Source organism: Athalia rosae, chromosome 2 (genome assembly GCF_917208135.1).
Source record: "Athalia rosae chromosome 2, iyAthRosa1.1, whole genome shotgun sequence".
Classification (NCBI taxonomy): domain Eukaryota; kingdom Metazoa; phylum Arthropoda; class Insecta; order Hymenoptera; family Athaliidae; genus Athalia; species Athalia rosae.
Window position 1 is genome coordinate 11,951,061 of NC_064027.1, and position 15,954 is coordinate 11,967,014.

Here is a 15,954-nt window from a genome sequence, read left to right on the forward strand (position 1 = left end):
CCAAACACGTATTCTGATGAGGCATTATTGAAAACTGCCATGTATCCGATCAAAAATTATTTTGAGGCATCTTTGCTCCTCGTTTATTACGAGGCATAACGGCACATTGCTCGTATGCATTGTGGCATATGTGTATGGATCCGTGCTTGGGTTATGCATTTATTAATCAAAGAAGGCATGCTCAAAGAGTGCAATTCTAGTGCGATTGATAAATAATAAATGAATCAGCAACAATAGTGTGACAATGGTTAATCATAGGCGGCGTAAGTTTTCTGAATCTTATGAAGAATTTGGAGAAGATCTTCAAGGATCGCGGCTGAATACAGTAGAACCAAGATCCGCAAGGTTGACAGCCGAAACTAGCACTAATAACACTGCGAATGGCAATAACAACATTGAAGCTCCCATGGAGCTCACTTCTGTTGCAGTTATTCCAGATGGTTAAGCATTTTAGCATTCAAAATTGGCATGTGTTGTACAAAATTCGATGAACATATATTCATTCTTCATTCCCCTTTATTCTTTCCTCACAGATACATTTACGGTTAGCCAGGCAGTCAACATGCTGGGTTTTGGCAAATTCCAAGTCAAGTTGTCCTTATTCACTGGCCTCTGCTGGATGGCGGATAGTATGGAAATGACTATTCTAAGTATTCTCAGTCCTACACTACACTGTGAATGGGATATCACCAGATACCAGCAGGCTTTAACTACTACGGTATGTAGTTCAAATATAGACCGCATTAACAACAATCACTCGAATTTATAGCTGATTGAGATAGAATCCTAATGAAATCATTGCTGAATCGTTAAAAAATGTTTATTCAGGTAGTTTTCTTGGGTATGATGCTGAGCTCAACATTCTGGGGAAATTTGAGTGATCGATATGGCAGAAAACAGGCATTAACCATCTGTGCTGTATTGTTGTTCTATTATGGATTTCTCAGCGCATTTGCTCCAAATTTCCTTTGGATTCTCCTGCTTCGAGGACTCGTGGGTTTTGCCATTGGTTGTGTTCCACAGTCGTGAGTTATAGTGTTTAGAATATTATTTGGCACACATCATAGCTTTTGTCGAGTTTTTTTTTTCTTGATTTTATTTTTTGACCTCATCATTCGTTTGCTTCCTATTTGGCTTACAGTGTCACCTTGTATGCCGAGTTCCTTCCTACAAAGCAAAGAGCCAAATGTGTCGTCCTATTGGATGTGAGTTAAAAAGTGTCATTCACTAATAGGATATCACTTGAATTATATTAAGTGTGGAATCACACAACTGATTGCTAGTGGTAGCTTGAAGCTGGAAAAGATTATTCATGTTCAACATCAATTTTATCTTGTTGAGTTTCAGTCAGTTCTAAAAAGACAAATGATGCAACTTCAGATTATAAAGCTTCTCTGGGGCAATTATCAAAAGTCTTACTAACCATCTCGTGCCAGCTCAAATTTTAGTACGCACATGGAGATAATCGACCACATTATGCAAAGCTGTAGTTTTCCCTTGAAAAAGTCTCTAAATAACTATCGCGCTTTCGAGATATACTATGATATGAAGAAAGCAACAACTCTAGTCAGGACTCAGTTGTAATCACCCCTATTGTTTATTCATGCTTATTGCAGTTCGATGAATGTTGAGTGAAGCCAAGGATAGTTCAAGCACGTTGTAGAGTAAAATTAGTCCCATTATCCATTATAGTTTGCGCAAACCCATCCTTAATTCGGCTAGCTTTCTCTAATCGTAAATTAAGTGTTTTACAAAGAAGATGAAAACCTTTTACTTAAAGTATAATTTTATACTCTAGTTTATGTTTTGTAGACTTATTTTCTAAAGGCATAACTGACAACGTTATAGAAATTCCATTCAATTTTTAAGCAGTATAATTAGAATGTATAAAGCGTTACTTTAAATTAATCAATGTACTTCTTTAGTGTTTTTGGGCACTTGGAGCATGTTTTGAAGTGGTGCTAGCTTTAGCTGTGATGCCGATCCTTGGCTGGAGATGGCTTCTTGTATTATCCACCCTGCCTTTATTTGTCTTTACTCTCATTACTCCGGTAAGTCAGGTTTTACTGCAATGCATTTCCCTTTGCTATGTCTTGGAAAACTAGTACTTTTTTTTTTTACAGAAATAACAATTGATCGTAAACATTAAACACACTGATAACACAGTTTCCCTTTTGTGTCTGAATGTCTTATCAATGCAAGCTCTTTTTAAATCTCTGTAACTCTAGTATGTTGGCTTGTAATTAGTGGCTTCCTGAGTCAGCGATGTTTGACGCAGCATCGGGTCGAATGGACAAAGCTCTTTCCACTTTGGAGCGAGTGGCGAGAGAAAATGGCAAGCCCATGCCACTAGGCAGATTAGTCGTTGACAGGTGTTACCGGAGTGGTAGAGGCAGGCTTCTTGATTTACTGTCTCCAGAAATGCGTCGTACCTCCATTCTACTCTGGCTAGTGTGGTAAGATTGACGAATAATAACATAAATTACTTTTTTATAAAATTATTGAAGACTTCAGAACGCTGATTGAAGTTCATATTCTAATATTTCAGGATGACAAGCGCGTTTTGTTATTATGGATTAGTACTGATGACAACGGAGTTGTTTGGAAGCTTACCAGGTGAGTGTAGTACATGGGCGACCAAAGAAGCAGGAGAGAAAGATTGTAGATTGCAATGCCAACTAGAGAGTAGTGATTATATGGACCTTCTCTGGACAACGTTGGCCGAATTTCCTGGTATTTTTTGCACTATATTTGCTATTGAAAAGATCGGTCGAAAAGGAACGATGGCCGGCCAGTTAGCCGTATTTGCGATGTGCGTCTGTCTGTTAAGCAAAGCATGTATTCTGAGTCGAACTTTTCTGACCATTGTAATATTCTTGGCTAGAGGATTGATTGCTGGAGTATTTCAAGCCGCTTATGTATACACCCCAGAAGTTTATCCTACCCATTTGAGAAGCGTAGGAGTTGGCGCCTGCAGCGCTATGGCACGGTTAGGAGCTATGTCAACTCCTTATGTGGCGCAAGTATTACTTCAAAAATCTCTACCCATTGCAATGGGTGTGTATGCTTTTGCTGCGTTACTAGCAGCTGCCGCTACTCTCGCGTTGCCTATCGAAACTAAAGGCCGAGGGCTGAATGAAGGTTCTCCTTCTACAAGTCAGCATTGAGTCAAATTATTTAAACCTCATTGACAATATCAAGACTATAAATTACGATTTTCACTTTTTCCTAGAGTAAAAGTTCAAAAATTTTACCAATGGTCCAAGGTTGCAGCATAGCCTTATAGCTAGTTTTTACAATCAAATTATGATTTGAGATGACGGTTCAAGTTGAGGATATGACTGTTGTTACTCCAAAGGGATTCATTCTTACTCTGACTTATTCAATTTGTAATAATGACTGCTCAACTATCAGTAGCTTCTATTGACTATGTACAACCGACACTAAAAATAAAGTATTAATCAGTGAAATAGGATTAGAATTATCAGAAATTAACGTTATTAAATACAATTCTTTTATTCGTGTTAATTTGGAAATCAAATTATGTATTTGTACGTATATCAGAGGGGGGATTTAGGCTTCAAATCTGTGTATTCAATTTATACATATACCACTTTCACAAAAGCACATGTCACTTTTTCAAATTTATCTACACTTATGCCTATTTATCTATTTATCTATTTATTTATTTATTTATTTATTTATGCAATACATATAGTGAACTGTAAAGATCTTTCCATCCTTTTGTCTGCATGAATATTAAAATACAAATATAAGATCATCTGCTCGTGTACTCTGCAATTATCATTGACATTCAGTATCCCACAGACAAATGAGCAATATGCTGCAACTTTAGTAAAATTACAAGCACAACATAAATAATCCAAATATACAGATTTTTCTATTGGTTTGTTTATATCTTTTTTTCACACAAAAAGTGACATAACTGCTTTTGCTGAGAGCTGTAAACTGGATGAAAGTTCTTTAGTCATCTCAAACTCCGTTTTAGACCAGCTGTTTGGCTATGATGACAAAAACTTTGGGTACCGTGTGACCGTTATGAGACGCGAAAATAAATCTTCCGGCATTAAAATGGAAAACAATGTGATATTTTAAGATAGCGAGATACTAATATCTGAACTTTCTTCGTGAGGTGGATTAGGATGCTAAATCCAATTTTATCGCCCTCCATCTAGGTTTCCAAATGCTCTTTTATACGTAAATAAGTACCCAGATAACATATAGATGTATAATATATATTATTATATATTTCTTTATAGTAGAATTTATCATTCAGAATATAATGACAACTTTAAAGGGTATGCTATCCACGCATCCCATATTATGTGGTAAATAACTAAATAAATATGTTTTTCTAATATGAGATTCTAGTGACATTAATTTACTTATTCTCAATCAAAGTTTGTAGTTGGAGAACTAGTTCTCGACTCAGCGCCAGCACTGCTCGAGCATCATGTCTTTCTGCCATTTCTGTCGAACAAGAATCATTTAAGCTTTATGAAAAAAAAAAACAGTACCACAAAACTAAAGTCTAGAACTACCCGCTTGTACGATAGGTTTCATTCTATAATTACTCAACCATCTATGCAGAAGAGTAAAATCAATGAACCTAAAGAACAAGTTATTCATTAGTTCAGTAAAATTTGTGAATAAATTAGTTGACTTCTTGCTAATTTGAAATACAAAAAGTTGTTATACTCACCGTTGAAGAATTTTATAATATCCGTGAAGTCCATAGAATTTGTGAGGATAATATCACGATAAGTTTGAACAAGAGCCAATGCCAAAAACAGGACAAAGTGATTCGATGCAACATATCTTGCTGCCCAGATTACCTCCCATACCATAAATACGTCTTCATATATAAGTTCTCTCTTAAAATCCAAAAGGAACCTGAAACAGTGAAATGAAAGATCAGTTTTGGCATTTGAATCTCATTTGAAAAAAAAAAAATACCAATTAGAGTGTTTTCACATACCATCGGTAACAAAAGTAAAAGTGAGTATAATCTCCATGTTGATGCATCAGCTCAAAGAGTTCGGCGTCTAGAATTTGTATGAGACTTCGCATGTTTGCAAAGTGAGCATCCATAGCACTACCATGTGGAAAATTTGCGGACATTCGTTCCATCAGGTTGCAAAAGCACGCATACGTCTTTGCCTCATCGTCAAATACTACCAAGAGAGGAGCGACGAGATCACACATACCTTGCATATATCCTACATCCAGTCTTTCCCACACATAGCTGAGGATACCATTTTATTATCAACTAACATTTTCAGAAATTTTTGTACACTGTAACGTGTAATTCATAGGCATTCTGGTAAGAGCTAAGTGAATGTATAGAAAAAACAACTCACGTGCACATGATGTTGCGTAATTTTTCTAAATTATCTGGTGGAGCAAAATACCAGTAATTCCGATCGCAGCGCTGCACATCTTTATCTATCCTGTGCAAATTCAAAGCAAACAAGTCCAGAAAATCTCTCGCATAAATTCCACCTTGAGAAGATACGGGAGAGTTCGGCTCTGAGCCGTCTTCAATAGAATCACCCAAATCACTTTCTGTTTCCTGATCTGCCTCACTAGAATGTCTGCAAATATTATTGAATAGCAGAATTATATTTTGTCTGAGGGAAGAAAAACGATTTCGTTTGTATAAAAAAAAATTCGCTCGAAATTGTTATGGGTATAAAGTGCTACATGCCACTTGAATAGAATATCATTGTCATACCCTTCGCTAGATTCACTGCCTGGTCTATCCCGCTGTCTGGCAACAGCTTCTGCTGCAAGCCACTGGGACATCGTGGTTTCGTAGCTTTGTCTTGTTCCTTCATCTAAATCCTGCCTTTCATTGGAAGAACTACCCCAAAGATAATGACCCAACAGATAGGGCCATACCTCTCCTCTCAATTCAGCCGCTACGCCTCCATAATAGGCAAGCCTCAACACTTGCTGATTGTCACTCACACATCCGTTCTGAGAGAGAACACGCCACCTTTCTATAGTGAGACCTTCTCGATCTTCTGTACTGCCTTCCACGATCTTTCCATTTACAAGTCCTGACAGATGTGTACGTACCTAGTTTTAATGCAAGCTTTGCTCAAATATATTGTAGCAATGGCAATTTCGAACAATGATGAATTTGATATAAGTATAGAGCAATAACCGTAATTAGAATATGTTGTTAAAAATACACACTTGTCGAGTTTTAGCAAAATTGAAAAATTTCAAGTACCGTTGATAAGTGGCGACAATAGGCGAGCCATCCATAAAATGCTCTAGAGATGATTTGACGTTTCATTGTCTGGCAAACCAGACGAATCGGATGACCATTGCTATTTAGCTCTGGTGGTGGAACAGCGGGACTGTCGGGAGGATTAAGTGATTCTGATGTATGTGGTGAGTCACTACTAGAAGCTGACGCGGATGCCGAGGATAGAATTCTCCAATTTTGAGCTATACCTCGCCTGTACCCTGGGTCCATCAGTTCTTGGGTCAATACTACGCAATTCATCAAGAGAATTGAAAATATATTGACAGTCATGAGTGAGTTTTGTGAGACAGACATTATGAGACACAAACGATTGAATAAACACAAATTGAATGATATGGACATACGCAAGTCTTCTTGTCTAGCTTTGTTAATGATCCTGAATACATAATCAATGGCCTCCTGGTTCTGGTCCGGTAATGGTACCGGTCTCCTGCGACCGCGTGGAAAAGCCTTGCCTTTACCACGCTGGGACCAGAGAGGTGGATCGAGTTGGCCCATTGGTAGCAGACCATTCTCCAAGCAAGATAAAAATGATAGCATATGCCCTTGACCTGTAATGTTCATGAAATTGCGAACTTCAGTTAAAATTGCACAAAATTATTCATATTTATCATTTTATTAATTGCAGCTATGTTACTTGAATTCAATGTAAGTGTGCTATGATTAGTGCTATTTTCTTCCATACGATTCTACTGCAGTAACTCTACTCAAAGTTCTCATTTTATGTTAGTTCGTGCTTTTATGTTTTCAGTTTCACCTGTTGGGAAACAAATCGGAGGTCTCTGCACTCCATCCTGTCCAACCAAAACCACAGTGCCACCGCCTTCACCACCCCCTTGTTGATGACAGTGAACATAAACAATATCTTCTACCCTCAGATTAAGTGCGTACTGCCAATACTGGGACTTGTCTTCTTTTCCTTCTTTTCCCTCTTTGCCATCACTCCCACCCCCAACCCCACCAGTTTCTGAAGAACAGTTGATAGCAAATCCGTTCATTAGTTGATTCGGTGTCCACTTGATGACTAGACCCTGAGCACTTTGGTGTAGGGAGAGATATCCTGGCATCGGATCTGATTGAGGCTGCAGTTTAGAATATACCAATCAAGACTATTCCGTAGGTTATCAGATGTAAAGAGAAAAATTAGAATATTGAAGATGCCAAACAATATGTACCGGATGTACGTTGACGTTGTTTTTGCCATAGAGTAAAGTTGCCTTGCTGTTTTGGTGTAGAGATTCAACATAATCTTTAGCAGATCTAGGCATCTGGCCAAGGCTATCCTCCGAGCTTCCCCCAGTGTGTAAACTTCTACCAAACTTAGAGAAGTAAAAAAAAAGTTAAGTGGAAAAAGCATAATTTACTGGGCAAAAAATGTATGAAAAATTAATTCCAAAGTCCACACAAAGTGCCAAGTGGTATACACAACATAGCACGTAGGTGTGTTTCAAACTCAACAAAGCATGCTTTTTTAGAGTAATGAAAATATGACGGGAAATTCTTTCGATGTTACCTTTTTTACAGTATCAAATGAAAACTGTGACAAATACTATAGTAATACCCACATTGAGAGGAGGAGTTGGTTGACAGCTAGTAGCTCCAGATGAGATTCGATGTCTTTGAACAAGTTCATCAGCTGGTGGATCTGTCCAAAAATGGTCTTGGGTTTTCGTTTTGGAATAATCTAGAGCACATGGTCCGACCAGTAAAGAGCTAAGGATGGATCCACAGTCTGGATCAGCAACTAACGAATCCTTCTCGTAGTATCTGCTGCTATTTTCTACCAAATATGCAATAATTCCTGCTAGCTGTTTTTCTAAAAGTGCCAGTCGTATCCATAAATATTTTGGAGGGTGATGATGTGACTGTGAAAGAACTCCAGCGGAATTTTTTTTCAGCAAAGGAGGTGGTAATGGTTTACTGGTGCTGTCTCCACTGCTGGAAGATTTCCTGTTGGATGGTTCAACATTCTCCAATTCCTGCACCATTCTTGAAATTTGATGGGCAGGTGGAAAGCTTTTGGCTACTTTGTGCAATAGCGCAGTTGTAGAGCTAGTTTTAAACAATCCTAGCGCTCGCCTTCGTAGCCCCTGGGACAAGCATGCCTCCACTGCAGCTAAAATTATTGGAATGGATGTGCATTAATGGCGTTGAAGAAAAAAAGTGCACAATGTTTCAATCTTACAATAAGTGAATCCTGCTATAATTTGCGTGTTGTACAATGAAGATAAATAATTTTTGGAGAAAGTATAGTATTGAAAATAGAAATCATTTCAAGAAATCATGTACACAATGAAATATAAGCACGTAAATTTTCACCAGAAATGCACCTTGCTGTTAGAAGACCAAATGACTACATGGTTATTATGTGATAAGAGCTTGAATGCAGGGGGGTGGCCTGATTGCCAAAAAACATAAACATGCACACCTTTCAATTTCTGGTTGTAGGATACAGTTATGAGTAAAAATATACAAAGCATAGATAGGTGTGCAAATATACACATATGCACTATGTATTTACCACAGAGGGAGGTGATGCTGCTGCTTTCTTCGTGTACGAATTTACGTGTTACAGCTTCCTCCATAATCTGTTTCACTTCCTTCTTGACATTCCTTATCAATCTTTCCTTGAAATTTTCGTCTGAAATGATATTGAACATGCCAATATATTACCGAATAAACGATGTGTTAGAAAGTGAAGGAATCTATAATAATGTTTAATTTACCCATTTCGAAACTGGGGGTGGCGTCGAGGCCCGGCATCAGCTGTAGTTCTATCGCGAATTCAAGGTGGAGTTGCAAGGGTGGGGCGACTAATCAATAACCAGGCTTTACGTTATCACCTGTTACACGTTACCAGATAAAACTTCTCTATTTGTTATTGTAATTGTATCATTCATATGCGAACACTGTCTTGGACGATTTGATGTAATTCCAAATGAGAGTATTAATTTCGAATGAAGATTTACTCACCTCTTTTGAAACACAAATTCGTCTCCTGCAACTGATAGCAGACGTTTAATGATTCGCGCGCGCGCCGTTCACACTGCGACAGTCCCGCCATCGGGGGTGAATAAAGGAGCGAGATCCAGGGGGATCCTATTTTCCCACCCTACTTTTGAAAAATGTGATAGATATTGAAGAGTTATACATATAATTTTTTTAACATTTCTAATATCTGCTTCGTAATGTGACAGTGATTATGGGGTAATCTAACTTGAACGGTTCGGCAACGGTTTCGGGGGTTCCCCATCGAATTAAAAGGCATAGAAATTCATCATGTGATGTCACGATATTTACGACGACGATACAGATTACAGCGATACTTGTGGCTGGTAGACAGAACTGAAGGCATGAAAGGACCGAAGGAACCTCCACAGCTGTATCCAGATTTCACCACGTTCGAAACAGGGTTTGTGGCACGTTCGTGGTTTGAAATAACAACAAAAAAGTGTCATGGCTTCCAAAGCCCATGTGGACAGCACGGTGAACGAACGCCGACTGAGGCCGATTTACGGTAAGTATTTGACCAATTCCAGTGAATTTACATTGATCTAACATCAGCCTTGTTGAAGTCAAGAGAATTTGTAAATTGTATAGCCAAATTGATCGAAAGGTTATGTAATTCTACCCAACCATTAATTCCTCACAGACTGGCTAGATAATGGAAATAATAAAAAGGCTCTTCAAGAGGCTGAAAAAGTCCTCAGAAAACAACCGAGCAATCAATGTGCCAGAGTACTCAAAGCACTGGCCCTCCTCCGCCTAGGCAAGGAAGATGATTGTCAGATGATTATGGAAAAGGTGAGAGCAGAGATTCCCTGTGATGACTCCACTCTACAGGCCATGAGTATCTGTTATCGGGAAATCCATCAACGTAAGTTGAATTAAATTTCCAAAAAACGAGCAAAGAGTCTCTCTTGATATCTGACAGTTTTATATTTCTTTTTGAGGCAATGCTGCAATTTTTGCAAAACTACGAATCTCAATTTTCTTTCATCTAAATGTTGTTATCAATTATACACAAGATATGTGAACATATCGATTTTGATTCATACCTGCCTTATTTGTCATATATCTTTGTGAGTTTAAAAAAATCAGAATTCCCCACAAAATTAACATGCTAATTTAATTATATTTCATACACTAGAGATTCTGATAGTTATATAATCTGGTAATGATGCAGTATCTCGTGTCTGATCCGTGGTGTTCTTTCGACTTATTAATAGCGGATAAAATCAGTGAATTATATGAGGCAGCAGCTAAAGCAGACCCAACCAATGAAGAGCTCCTTACCCATCTATTTATGTCATACGTACGACTATGTGATTTTAAAAAACAACAACAAACGGCTGTAGCTCTCTACAAATTGAAGCCTAGGAATCCATACTACTTTTGGGCCGTCATGAGTGTTGTTATGCAGGCCATGCAAGCTGATGAAAGGCTAGCCAAAGGGGTTGTGCTCCCACTTGCAGAGAGGATGGTAACATATTTTTTTTGTCAAATAGCCACAAATTGCTATAATTCCAACTGTGTAATTGTATATACCAGCTTACTATTTTCAACTAGAATGATATTGTTGCACAATGATCCAGAGTACTGCTCAATAATTACCTTTGTATGTTTGTATTTCATGTTGTATCTTTAAATAAGTAGAAGTACACAGGGTGTCTCAGATCTAAGGAGAAATCTGTAAACTTAGAGTTCCTTAGGTAATTTTAAATCGATTACTGCCCTTGCAAAAGTCAAGGAGTGACCGCTTTTGATTGGCAGCAGTGATAATTTGTCCAAGTTCAGATCGAAGACACTGTCGGGGCCACCACACCAATTGACTTGCAAGTATGAAAATCGACTACCAACGGCAGACCTAAAAAAAATCAATAGGCTAGCGCCTGTACTGAATCTTTAATGGATCAATGAATGTGAATATCATTGCGAGTAGCTTTGATATTCACGAGCATAGTTAAATAATTAAAGTAAAACTAATACGTTCGAGAAAATCAATAGCCCAGTTCAACTGAGTTATCAGTTGGTCAGAGAACAACATTTTTTTTGTTACGATCCACTGCAAGCGTTGGCTGATTAACGTTTTGTCTTCTACTGTACATAGCAGTTAAAACCCTTTGCATACACAAGGCAGGCAATGTGCCAACCCTGACCAAGTCTTTTGTGAGTTCTAAGGTTGGATGGATCAAATTTGCTCTCTCGAATTTATTTGCAAGAGAGATTTTACTCTTGAGATTACCCGAGGAACTCTGGGTTTGGAGGTTCACTATTTGATCAGCAACAGTCTGTATAGCTTACTTTATGACCAAAAAACAGATTTTGAAAATGGTGAATGAGGGAAAAATTGAGGCCGAGCAAGAAGTTCACTTGTACCTTATGGTGTTAGAGTTACAAGGCAAAGAGGAGGAAATTATGGAAGTGCTATCGGGACCCCTTGCTTTTCGCCTGTCTTCTTTACCTCAGCGAAGAGCTATGCTTCTCTTGCAGTTGAAGCGATACTCAGAAGCAGCTAGTACTTTTAAAGAATTAATTGAGGGAGAGTAAGTAATAATGGCATGTAGCTCTGGTTCTAAATTATGCTATATTTTATAACATGGCTAAAAGTATTCCATCATTTTCATGAAGGCATTTGCTAAATTGCTTGAAACGAATTTGCCATTTTCGAGTATTGCATTCTTATGAACCCATCTAATCATTTATAAATCTGTCATCAATAGCATTGACAACTGGGCTTACCACCGAGACTATTTAGTAGCTGCTGTGAAATCAGAGGCACCTCAAAAGTGTTTAGAATTCTTGAATGAAATAGTTTCGGGGAAAGGCAAGAAGGCCAGAGCACCTCGACTAGCTCGTTTTGAATTGCTAAAACACGCACGTCTATTGAAAATCGAGCTGGACTCGTATGATCCACTGGAACTGATGCGCCAATATTTCACACAATTTGGAGAAAAAGGCTGTGTTGTTAGGGACTTGGAGTTATACTTACATCTTCTAGAATCCGACAAAAGGCTAAATCTGATCAAAATGGTTAAGATAAAAATATTTTCCTACACCTCTATATTCTCCATTATGAGCTAGAAAAATCCTGAAACTTTCACTAACGGAAATTTTATAACTCCGGTATAACGATTAAAGTTGATAAAAAATATTTATTTTTTTCCAGCTAGAACAAGATGTAGGTGTTGAAGTTGATGGTTATCCTTCTACGCTTACTCAGATGCAGAGGCATATTCATTTAGAACAACTACGGCGTATATGTGGCCTTTATCATTCTCCTCATACAAGTCTGGAAGCACGTATCAGTTTGGCGGATCGCCTTTGTGTTCTCTATGAAAAGGGGAATGATTTGTGTCCTACTAGTGACCGATTACCAACAGATTTCTGTCCTGCTGATGCATATGCTCTTTTGGCCACACACTTGTTTCATCAACTCTGGGTGGAAACGCAAGAGGCATCCTATTTGTACAGGTGAATTGAATTGTAATGTTGTTTTCTATATTTGGGTCTGTATATATCTAAGACGGTTTGAAGTATGTCGTTCCGTGATTTGATTGGTAGAAATTGCCAAAGGTGCAATAGAATGAAACTACTTTCATTTGTTACGAATGACAATATTGGGCAGTAAAAATCTTACCATCCCCAGAGGTTCTTGTTCATTCGATGTGGCCGATAGTAATGTAAGATATTGAAATTTTTGCAGGGCAATGGCGATACTAGAGCGGAGTCTGGTATTTAGTCCATCAAATTTTCATACAAAGATTTTATTGGTGCGAGTTTATCTGGAAGCTGGTCTCATTGGCGCAGCTCATTATACGTTTACATTACTGGATGCCAAACACATTCAGTTGGATTCATTAGGGCACCTACACGCCCCACTCCTCGCGTGCTTAGGGCATTTGTCACAAGCATCTTCAACCCTTGATCATGCTGCGAAATTCTTTGTGACTAATTATAAAGATGTATGAATCTAAAGATTTTTTATATTCCCCAGTAGGAGTTCCCAACAGGCACTGGACAATTCATGTGAACAGGTCAGATCAGGTTGTCCGTTGAAGTTGGGAATCCCTCTTTTATAGAACCTATTCTAATTGAAAATCTAAAAGTCAACATTAATAACACACAGATAATAATTGTCAATTCTGCGAACAATCTTGAATTCTCGATCAATTTTTAGAGCGCGGATCACTTGACGTTTGCCTACAAATACGGGAGCTTTGTAAAAATTCAGGAATTCGTTGAACTGAGAAAGCGTTTGGACAACTCGTTGCACTTTGCAATGACAACAGTGGACAAAATGTTGCTTGAACTTAGTTGGTGCGATAGTCCTACCATTCTCTCCGCCATGCTTGCTTCCATGCGAATACAACCTCAACAAGATTCTATCAGATGGAACCTTATCAGAGATAATAGAGATCTTGAGGTGAATCTCCATTCAATATGAATACGTTTTGTGGGATCTTTATTATTCTTACACTACTCGATATTGTCAATTTGATCGTACTACTCATATCAAACCTTATGTAATTCGATAACAGGTGGTCATCGGTTGGGAGCCTCTAGGAAGTTATCAAAAAGACCCCTATTATCGAGAAGAGACACGCACCTGTATGCTACGGTTGCTTTCCGCGAGAAACCTGTTACTACGAGTAGTCGCCGCGGCTGCAGAGGTTGAGTCATCGTCATTGCTCACACAGCTAGCAAGCGAGCTCAGACAATTGCAACAGGAACTGATTCCTGAAATATTGAACAATTTGAAAGACCAAGGGAGTAGCGCGCAGAGCCTGTTAGTCCCTCTTGATGCGGTTGAACGTTTACGGGAAGCTCATGAATCAGAACAGTTGAAGATAATTGCGCAACTTGCAGACTGTCTTGCTGGTTCTGTGTCTCCTGATTCTCAGTGCCTACAGGAACTAAACGCAACTCCCTGCCTTCGGACACTTCCAATACCGTGTCGAACATCTCCAGCTTCTTACAAACCATTTTTCTTGCGTGCGGCAACTTGCGGTGAAACACTTTCTCTGTTAGGAGCCATTTGTTGTGCCTATAACGTATCTCAATCCCCGACATCAATCAAGAAGAACAACAAAAAGTTGGGAAAGAGAGCTCAGCTACCTCTACTCCATCAATTAGGAGTAAGCACATATCCTTTCATTTCATTGAAGTTATCACAACCATCTAAGTAAAACAGCTGAAAATCTTTGAAAATTTTCAATTCTTCTCAAGGCTTTGATACATATGCTGAAATCGGATAGGCAAAAGAAAAAAAGACAATTTTTCGATTGATATACTGCATTTCATTTTCCAACTTTCAATTTCAGGATGGCTGGAAAGATGTGACGAGCTTGCTAATGGAAAGAGCAAATGTGTTGGACTCAGTTCTTACAATATTAGAGAAGGTGCAGTTGACCACAGGCCTGGACGCTAATGATATGGCAGTTACAACTGTTATGGAACGTGGCCAAGAAAGCATCGCACAGAGTTGTAGAGAGCTCAAGTCTCGTGTTCAGCTAACTCTAAAACTTTTAAGTAGCTTGAAAAGCTGAAAACGTTAGGAAACTTCTGTACAAAATTCATTCATTCGCTCGTTCACCAGTCCGAGAGTGCCATCTTGTTATTTATGTACATAAGGCTTAGCGATTGCAAATTAATATCGATCAGATTATCGATATAATAAAATGATGGCTCTCCCAAATGTTGATTATACCTTGGTCACAAATTAACACATTAGGCACGTGCTGTTGATGGATATGATATATTTGTGAATATTTACTCATATTCTTATCCTATCGTATTTACATTTTTCGTTTTTTTAATTTGACAAAACGATAAATATTGACCAAATCGGTCCTATAATCGTACATACGTGTCAAAATTTTTCCATCAATCACCTTGTACTAAAATTCTAATAAGATTAACGCTTTTGTATTATACGGGTTTGAATACTTGTTGAAATACAAACTGCCAATAATAAGTGAAAAACAACTGAATAAATACATCACATATCAATGTGTTACGATTCAAATACAAAAATAATCTTTTTTAACTATTTAGCGCTAATAAAATTCGCATTTACAGAAATATACTATCAAAAATAGTATGAAGTTGGTACAATCGAAAATTTGCATATAACAATACTCATAATAGTAGACCAACTCGTAAACCACCATTTCATTCATGAATCAATCTGTTCGAGCGACTTCATCGTTTAGCGCACCAATTAGTTTGAATTTCTAAGTTTGTAAGATTGAGTTCGCAATCCGTATTGTCAAGTGTATTTGTTTTTATTAACTTAAAAATACCAAATTTATTTTATATCCATAGCAAAATACTCATCATGATTTTAGTAGTTGTCGGTTTTTAAACTCATATTTGTTTTCAGTTTTCCAGTGCATTTTGGTAGAAAAACTATTGGTCCGTCTACACATACACGACTTCAAATGTGGATTTCATTGTAGAAAGAATTCACTTTTAAAGTGCTGTTGATACGAAAATAGTTAATGCTAAATCAATTCGCATGAATTAATCCTCACTTCAATTAATAGTGACAAATTTTTTCACGTTTTACTTCACAACAAAAAGTTACACGTTCACGACTTGGTTCATAATTTATTAACAAATAGTTTGTCGAGTGGCTATTTCAGCGATACAAA

At 37.9% G+C, this 15,954-nt stretch overlaps 3 protein-coding genes and 1 long non-coding RNA gene across 7 annotated transcripts; 3 read left to right on the plus strand and 1 right to left on the minus strand.

Annotated features, from left to right (window-relative positions):
* Window positions 1–141: 141 nt before the first annotated feature.
* LOC105683646 (synaptic vesicle 2-related protein) lies at window positions 142–4,384 on the plus strand. The gene is made up of 7 exons (XM_012396402.3): window positions 142–440; window positions 534–718; window positions 829–1,025; window positions 1,142–1,205; window positions 1,926–2,051; window positions 2,248–2,456; window positions 2,549–4,384. The coding sequence occupies exons 1-7, from the start codon at window positions 245–247 to the stop codon at window positions 3,165–3,167; spliced, it is 1,596 nt and encodes a 531-aa protein (XP_012251825.2). The 5' UTR covers window positions 142–244; the 3' UTR covers window positions 3,168–4,384.
* LOC105683616 (small G protein signaling modulator 1) lies at window positions 4,241–9,508 on the minus strand. Of its 3 annotated transcripts, XM_020851355.2 has the most exons (13): window positions 9,272–9,508; window positions 9,025–9,111; window positions 8,820–8,939; window positions 7,864–8,414; window positions 7,474–7,617; window positions 7,056–7,380; window positions 6,643–6,849; window positions 6,260–6,525; window positions 5,756–6,102; window positions 5,382–5,615; window positions 5,000–5,266; window positions 4,724–4,914; window positions 4,241–4,491 (listed from the first exon to the last, which is right to left on the minus strand). In XM_020851355.2, the coding sequence occupies exons 1-13, from the start codon at window positions 9,360–9,362 to the stop codon at window positions 4,403–4,405; spliced, it is 2,919 nt and encodes a 972-aa protein (XP_020707014.2). In that variant the 5' UTR covers window positions 9,363–9,508; the 3' UTR covers window positions 4,241–4,402. The 3 variants fall into 3 exon arrangements, with proteins under 3 accessions (XP_020707014.2, XP_048505916.1, XP_048505917.1); XM_048649959.1 differs by having other exon boundaries at window positions 6,260–6,849; XM_048649960.1 differs by having other exon boundaries at window positions 6,260–6,849; window positions 9,025–9,141; window positions 9,272–9,403.
* On the plus strand, window positions 7,596–8,813 carry LOC125499888. 2 transcript variants are annotated; one of them, XR_007276924.1, is made up of 3 exons: window positions 7,596–7,738; window positions 7,823–8,120; window positions 8,197–8,813. It is a non-coding gene; the product is annotated as an uncharacterized LOC125499888 (long non-coding RNA). The 2 variants fall into 2 exon arrangements; XR_007276925.1 differs by having other exon boundaries at window positions 8,202–8,813.
* A 98-nt stretch (window positions 9,509–9,606) lies between the features above and the next one.
* LOC105684336 (N-alpha-acetyltransferase 25, NatB auxiliary subunit) lies at window positions 9,607–15,334 on the plus strand. The gene is made up of 10 exons (XM_012397622.3): window positions 9,607–9,815; window positions 9,951–10,175; window positions 10,528–10,781; window positions 11,621–11,844; window positions 12,022–12,331; window positions 12,468–12,772; window positions 13,005–13,263; window positions 13,479–13,724; window positions 13,840–14,436; window positions 14,623–15,334. The coding sequence occupies exons 1-10, from the start codon at window positions 9,755–9,757 to the stop codon at window positions 14,845–14,847; spliced, it is 2,706 nt and encodes a 901-aa protein (XP_012253045.2). The 5' UTR covers window positions 9,607–9,754; the 3' UTR covers window positions 14,848–15,334.
* Window positions 15,335–15,954: the final 620 nt, after the last annotated feature.